Genomic DNA, 8,291 nt, shown 5'->3' on the forward strand with positions numbered 1-8,291 from the left:
ATAACATATCAGTAAAAGAAAAAAAAAAAACCTCAAGAAAACATAAAAAAAAAATCATTAGTCAGTACAAAATAGAAGTTATAAAGAACAGAAAACTGGTACACAGATCTTAAGACATTAGAGAAAATCCATGAGTGAAAGGGTTATAGGTAGAAAAGTGTTTAAATATATTTGGAACAAGACACATCCTAGTAATGATGTAGTTGGAAAAGATGAATCTCTTTACATACAACTCTCAAATTCTTRAGCATATTATTAAGCTGCATTTTGTAAATACTCTGGTATACTTGAGATCTTAAATTTACTGTCAGGTATTGCTCCATTGCTCCCGGTATGTAAGAAGTCATTAATTTTGATGGTTCCTATTTACAGGGGCAGTACTTTAGGGCACAACCTAAAGGAATAAGTCTAATCAAATTTAACCGAGGCAGGAATTGAGCATACATTTCAAACCATCATCTCCTCTAAAAAAGAATGGTTCCCGTTTATCTACCACTCTAGAAGGACAAGTGGATTAAAGATAATAAAAACTATCATCTCAACAATTGCCTGTGCTCCTCCCCTGGAATTCCTTCAGAATTTTGATATGTGAAGGTCTCCTTCACTTGGCCCAGAAAGATATGAAATCAAGAGCATCTCTTCCAAAGTTCTAGGAACCTATGACCACGAGCAATAACGCAAACACAAGCCTGCCAAGTTTCGAAGTGTTGCATGTTTCTTCAATAATGAGTTTGTAAATGAGGTCAGCATCAAAATAGGAAGTTTCTTTGTTTCTATCCTTATTGGTTATATGCCCTTGTGTATGTGACTGTCATTGCGCTTTGTCTTTAAAGACACAGAACTAGTTTCTAATAACGAAAGCAATTATATTTTTAGCCTATCACAACTAATATTGTATTTTTATTTCAAAAGAAAAGTTACGCTATTTTTAATGCCATCTAAAAGACTGCTGGAGGGGGTTTTATCCTCTATGAAAATGGTGTAGGTACAAGAAAAGGAATAATAATAATAACAATAATAAACTTTTAAAATGGTTTATACTTTGAATTTTTAATTAAAAGTACAGAAAGGGAAGAGGCAAAAATAGAATTTTTTCCCCATAGAACAAAGCAGTTTTGTATCTAATGGTCACAGCTGAATGTTTAGCATTATAAAATGACTGGGCTCCATTAACAACACTGACTTCCTAGGCTCATTTGAAACAGCTGATCAGAATTAACGGCTCAAAGGCTTCTGATCTCCATCCAGAGAATATTTAAAAATGCCGAGGACACCATAATAAAATACAGTATTTTTTCCAGCACATAATGGCTTTGGAAATCTCTACAGGGACTGCATTGTTCCTTCTCCACCTCTGTTCTCTCTCAAATGCAGTTTTCTGCATCAGCTAAAGCCTGACAGAAAGTTTTGATGCTGCTGTGGTTATAGTGATAAAGCTTTACATAAGTTTTGGATGTACAAAGATAGGGTACAGAGAAGACATATATATTCTATGCAGAATGTTGAAAAAAAGAAAAGGGTACAGGAAGAGCCATAAAAACTTTTCAAAAGCTGGGGAAAATACCACTGTCACGAAAGAATTAAGAGTCTAAACTGAAAAAAGAAAAGTATTTTGATTAACATCTACATACTTTCACCAAGAAAAGATACGATATCATACATTTCTTTAATGTCACAATGGAAGTACATAACAAGAACCAGAGATTTGGCACTAAAGCTAGACAGATTCAAATTAATAATCTTTCATTTAAAACCAGTAATGAAGCAACAGTACTGAGATCGATTAACCACTAGAACAARCCACCACAAAGAATTCTATGTTCTCTTCCAGTGTCTTCAACCAAGATTGGGTGCATTTTTGGAAAATATGCTTTAATTAATACCAAGAAGTAATTGGATGGAATGCAATAGCCTGTGAGATACAAAGGACATGTATGAAGAATATTAAATTGTTCATAATCCCTCTTGCTTTGAGCTATCGATTTCTTAAACTCACATACAAGAACTCTGTTCAACCATTTAATTCCGAAGCATCACAAGTACAGCTAGTGTCTGCCCACCAGACAAGGAGCTGGTAAATCCTCATCACCATACTATTACCTGCTTTAATTGCTGAGATCGTAACCCAAACCAATCCTTTCCTCTACATGGGAATCGTGTCCTGTTCCATATGAAGAAAAAAAAGAAAAGGCAGAAACAGAGTTGCCAAAAAGCAGAAAATGGAGGCTGATGTACAGAACAACGAAAAAGGAAGAAATCCTAAAATACTATACTGAAGCTGCATTGCAGGACGAGAACACCATACTAGCTTTGCATTGAGGCTGTGAATTCCTGCTCCAAGGAGCTATTCAGCATGGTAAACTGTCTAATCAAACCTGCTCAGCTCGAACTAGGACACGCAACTGAAAACATTTTTCTTACATCAGCAGATAAAGGGCAAACATTCATTCTGACTGACCTGGGCCTCTTTAAAACATCTAGTATCATAGCACACTGACAACTTGAAGGAAATAGCAAAAATTCTTTTTACATACAGCACTAAGATAGTGAATCTGCTCCAGAATGTATACAAACTAAGTAACAAGTACATTCCCTTTTTATAAAGTGCCTTAATGACAGATTCTGTCTCGTTTGACTTAATACAGTTAATGCTGTTACTAGATAAAGCGGTCCTACAGCTATAGCCCTGTGCTAGCTTTTCACAAGGAGACACAACATTCTCACTAAACATGGCCCAGTGTTTGCAAACAATAAATGAAGACCAGCTAGTTGAAGTTTTAACCAAAGTTCATGGTAGTAGGCAGAAAAAAAATCATTYAGGCTTCTACATCTTTAGTGAAGTCAGTTCTAATTCAAAAGTACATTGCTGAAATAGTTAATCATGTCTACAGCTTAAGAACCCTCCAGAATCACAGAATCAGTAAGATTGGAAGGGACCTCTGGAGATCATCTAGTCCAACCTCCCTGCTCAGCAGGGTCACCTRSAGCATGTTGGACAGGGTTGCATCCAGGCAGGCCTTGAAGATCTCCAGAGAAGGAGACTCCACAACCTCTCTGGGCAACCTGTGCCAGTGCTCCATCACTCTCACAGGGAAGAAATTCCCCCTCACGTTCAGGTGGAACTTCCTGTGCTTCGATTTCTGCCCATTGCCTCTTGTCCTGTCACATGGCACCACTGAAAAGAGTTTGGCCCCATCCCCTTGACACCCTCCCTTCAGGTACTTGTACACATTGATCAGATCCCCCCTCAGCCTTCTCTTCCCCAGGCTGAAGAGGCCCAGCTCTCGCAGCCGTTCCTCATAGGGCAGGTGCTCCAGCCCTCTGATCATCTTTGTAGCCCTACGCTGGACTCTCTCCAGCAGCTCCATGTCTCTCTCGTACTCGGGAGCCCAGAACTGGACACAGTACTCGAGATGAGGCCTCCCCAGGGCTGAGTAGAGGGGCAGGATCACCTCCCTCCACCTGCTGGCAACACTCTTCCTCATGCACCCCAGGATACCATTGGCTTTCTTGGCCACAAGGGCACATTGCTGGCTCATGGTCAATTTGTCATCTGCCAGCACTCCGAGCTCCTTCTCTGCAGAGCTGCTCTCCAGAAGGTCAGCCCCCAGCTTGTACTGGTGCCTAGGGTTATTTCTCCCTAAGTGCAGGACTCGGCACTTGCCCTTGTTGAACCTCAGSAGGTTCCTCTCCACCCAACTCTCCAGCCTGTCCAGGTCTCTCTGATTGGCAGCACAGCCCTCAGGTGTGTCAGCCACTCCTCCCAGCTTGGGATCATCAGCAAACTTGCTGAGGAGGCACTCTGTCCCCTCATCCAGGTCATTGATGAAGAAGTTGCACAGGATGGGACCCAGTACTGAGCCCTGGGGAACTCAACTAGCCACAGACCTCCAACTAGACTCCACGCCAGTTTATAGATGACTAAAAATCCAAAGCATTACACATACATTCACCTTTTGAAACTCTAAATAAATAAATAAACAACACTGACACTGTTCATAAAGAAAATATCATTCACCTGAATTTGTACTATCCAGAAAGTCTTATATTATCCATAAGGCACTTTAAAAAAGTGTGTTTTTGTCCGCCTAAAGTGTGCATATCCTTGTCTTCACATCAAAACTACTTCCTCCAACACATACATAGCTCCAGCTCAGATGTAATTTTATATAAATGTTTCAGTTACATTTATAATTGCAATAAGAAAAATCACAAACAGTTTTCTTGCAAAATAAAAATTTCTGAGTGGCCAGAACATTTWGTGAGAAGATACACATTTAACTTACTCTTTTAAGTTTTACTATGGTCCCATAACTTTTCAGAGGTTCAACAACTTTGGCTTCAAGCCTTTCCACCTACAAAAGACATCACAAGGTCACTAAAGTCATCTGTACCTTTGGTGCATATAAACAGAAAACAGTGGGAATGAAAGTTTAAGAAGTACTGCCAAAAACAGGATCAGTAAGTCATTTGTATTTTGAGGAGCTAAAATTGATTTATAGAAGAATTCCTCTTATTTCAGTTGTAACACACAAGGATAAATAAAATACRAATTCTAACAACTGAGTGCCAAATAAGATCAGCAATGCATCTCAAGTGTCTACAGTTTTCTATCCTAAGAAGTCAAAAATAAATGTTTTTGCTTTAAACTTGTCAATACATTATAGACTGAAATATCTTTGCTGTCAAATGTGCTGTAAGAAATGTAACCCTTTTGTTCTTAAGGCTAAGAGAAACAGCACTGCAGGTACTGAAAAATAATACAAAAACCTACAACAAGTTGTGCAAAACACATGAATGCTCTCATGAATGAGTACATCTGAATTTTTGTTTCAGTYCTCTTGAAATTACAGATTCATCGTTCAAAGGTGAAAAAGAACCAAGGTATCATGCAGCATGATTTCACATGTATCTTATGCCATAATATAAATTTACTCTATTAATATACAGAGAAATTGCTATATGTCAGTAGAAAATAATGATCAGTGTGTGGCACAGTGGGAGTCAAGTATATAAAAGCCTATGAAAATCCCACAATCCACATCCTTGGATTTCTTACCTGTTTTTAAAAGTATGTCTCTAAATACACAGTGAAAGATCCATGTGTATTTTTGTGTTTTCAGAATGCTCTGCTTTGTAAGAAAGACTAGATATCTCATTAACTTCTTTTAAAAGTATATTTTATCCTTTGCAACTACATAACGATGACTTAGAATATTTCCGTTAAAAAAATCCTATTGGAAAACACCGAGGATGTCAAGTACTTTACTCTCTTTTTTAATTTTAATGCTTCTTAGCTTCTCAAAACCAAACATGGATGTTTTCTATACCCTATTGAAAGAAAAAAAAACATGTACTCCAAAAATTGGTTTGCATACTTGTGAAGCAATTATAATAAAAAGAATCTCTACATTTAAAATTCTGGATCATAAATTACAATTTGAATGGCCTCACACATAGATCTATAGTTGCCACAAAGCCTGGTTGGGCTCTCTCTAATCTAGCAGAAATGTGACTGTAGTTTCACACCTTGTCCAAATCAAGTATGTACTTTGACGTGATCTAGAGTAATAAATGTTGAAACACAGCCTTACAGAAGCCTACAGTGGTCCCTGACAGCTGCATATACTGGCTATCAAGGAGCCCAGTGATGGATTCCAGTCAGTATTCTCTTCCCTGCTTTTTCTGGTAACAGATTCAACAAAAGGAAAAATGTCTGATTTTATCACAGTTACTGCTAGACAACTCAAATCACAAAATGATAAAGAATTTATTAACCATAAATCATAATCCAAAAATCTAAGAGTTCTTTTATATGCTCTGCAAAAGGCTTGTTGTTTCAAATTCTGTTAGCATTCACATGGATAGCTTTGCTGTATTCAATAGTACTAATGACAGGCAGTTTTCACTAAAGTTTTCAGCAGAGTAGACTAAAAATGCTTTGGAAGCCTATCACAGTGTGCTACTAACACATTTAAAAGTGCTTTCTCCTTGATCCTCTTAAGATTGAAGAGTATACTTTTTTTAAATACTCATATAAAGAGTATATAAAACTTTAATCACYGTTTTAATCATGGATGAGTAACTAAAAAGTTCAGTTGGCAAACACAACATGTACAGCTTTAATCTTGTACCTCTGCCTGGCGATAATCCTGAAGTCTGGAAAATTCATCTGCAAAGTTTTTCAATCCAACTTTTAAGTTTGGTGTCTCTGTAGCGGCATATGCATATATTTCGTTTACTAGAAGATCTGCTTTATCTCGTAGTCTGGCAGTTTTACGTACATATCCAGCAAATATTTGGCACAATTCACCAAAATGTTTTTCCACATTTGAAACAGCATCTCGTATTTGTCTAGTCTGATTGTCCCTAGACACCAAAGGAAAATAAATGAAAATTAACATGGGGAACACGTACAGAATAAAAAACTGTATGATCATGCCACAGAAAATTTATACATGATTTAGGACATCTCATTTCAGTGTAAATCAAAAATCTATTCTTAAAAAGATAATGTTTTAACAATCTGATGTAATCTGTGCCTAGTGATGAACTAAAAAAAAATAGAAAGTAGCATTTATATTTGGCTAAAAAATAAAGATTCAACAGTGGAAATCCCATATCACAAAAAAAATGACCTCAGAAATTTTCCTACTGAGGTTAAGCAATAGCTCATTATTACTGTAAGCACTAATTACTAACACAGCAGATCTCAAAGAAGATTTGGTCATATAGCTACCTTTCCCCAGCTGGCAATCTAAACAGTCAAGTCAGTAGTTGGAGAAATTAAAATTAGGCATTAGAGGGCAATTTTGTAAAGGTATTACATTTCTGAAGTTAGGAACAGGTATCTAATTACATTGATTTAGCACTACTGAGGGTGAAGATGCCTAGGAAAGAGAGACACAAACATACAGAGGTGACAACTCTAAAAACAAGAGCAGGTAGTAAGAAGAATGCCCATCACATCCACTGTTCTTGATCTGAGTGTCTTGCTTAAGGTTACACTTCACTGATGAAGCACAGAACAGATCACAGTGTCAGTGAATTCATTCAACTGTTCCAGCTGAAGCACTACAGAATCAATTAGCAAACAGTAACTGCTGTATACTAGCTCCTAAGAAGTCCTCATGGTCTAAATGAAGTGATTTGAGCAAAGTGCCCAAATTTTTAGCACGAGAATTCACTCCTAATTCTCTCTGGCAAGGTACAGAAATGAAGATTTCCTTCCTCTTTATGAAGTTGCCCTTAATATTCTGAAATTATCCCAGATCTAAACAGTGACCAATATTTAAATATTGACTTAATATCGTAACATATGAAAATCAGAAATACTGGAAAAACTTTAGTWCTTTGAGACTGAGTAACAATGCAGTCAATGCAGATGATCGTTCCGTTAAAATATCTGAGGAAAAAGTTCTGCTACGGACAAAGACCRGTTAAGCTGCCTCATAAAAAGCAGTCTAAAGAGGTAGCTGATAACAGTTTTTGTTCTTTTAAAGAAGAAAAAAAAATCACTGAGTTAATTATTCAGCTCTCCAGGACATGCTTGACTCTCAAATCATTTAAAAAGCACAGATATCACAACAGAAGTGGGAAAGACGACTCTTACATACTGAAGTAATTTTTCAGCATTAACAGTATCTTACAAAGTCTCCAGTGAAGGGGTCTGTCCTATTGTGTTGGCTGGCACGGGTCTTCACGCTAAAAACCGCCCCTTCCCTCCCTGGAGCGAGCCGCCCGCAGCACGTCTGCACACACGCCTCGCAGCTTTCTCCCCACAGTCCTCTCGTGGAAACAACCCTCAACGAGTGTGGAAAAGGTGGTCTTTTTTCTTTCTTCCTAATTATTCGTCCTTAAAGACCGCTTAAAGGAGATCAAAAAATCACCAGCGGCAGGCTGGCCCTCTCCGCAAGCCTTTACTTAGCGCCCCAAGCCTWGCAAAGTTTTGCTGCCTCTACGCCAGCCGCCACCGCGCTACAAAGCGCTTTAAAACGCGGCGGTTGCAGCAGCCTCCGCGGCGCAGGGAGCTCGGCGGCCCGCCGGGCTCCGCCACCCGACGGCGAGGCGCGGCGGGGCCCGGCTCTCCCCCCGCCGCCGCCGCCGGCAGGGCCCCGCCGCAGCCCTGGGCTCCGCGGCAGGCCCAGCACGGCAGCAGCCTGCCCCTCGCCTGGGACACGGGACGCCGGCGGCCCCGTCCCGCCCCGCCGCGGCCGCCGTTACCTGGCGTCCAGCCCGCGGCCCAGCATCATCATGGCGGCGGCGGCCGGCGGGGAGGAGGCCGCGCGGCG

At 39.6% G+C, this 8,291-nt stretch overlaps 1 protein-coding gene across 2 annotated transcripts in view; it reads right to left on the reverse strand.

The window, feature by feature from the left end:
* The window catches only part of CIBAR1 (CBY1 interacting BAR domain containing 1), a 24,131-nt gene extending 15,846 nt beyond the window's left edge, over positions 1 to 8,285 (reverse strand). For both annotated transcript variants that reach the window (XM_085306743.1, XM_085306665.1), the window contains exons 1-3: positions 8,224 to 8,285; positions 6,135 to 6,369; positions 4,287 to 4,355 (exon numbers count right to left, since the gene is read on the reverse strand). In XM_085306743.1, coding sequence (XP_085162869.1) covers positions 4,287 to 4,355; positions 6,135 to 6,369; positions 8,224 to 8,255 — 336 coding nt within the window. In that variant the 5' untranslated portion in view covers positions 8,256 to 8,285. The remainder of the gene's footprint in view (positions 1 to 4,286; positions 4,356 to 6,134; positions 6,370 to 8,223) is intronic.
* Between the last annotated feature and the right edge of the window lie 6 nt (positions 8,286 to 8,291).

The sequence above is a fragment of the Rhea americana genome, unplaced genomic scaffold (genome assembly GCF_003343005.1).
Source record: "Rhea americana isolate MKP2758 unplaced genomic scaffold, rheAme1 scaffold_0, whole genome shotgun sequence".
Taxonomy (NCBI): Eukaryota; Metazoa; Chordata; class Aves; order Rheiformes; family Rheidae; genus Rhea; species Rhea americana.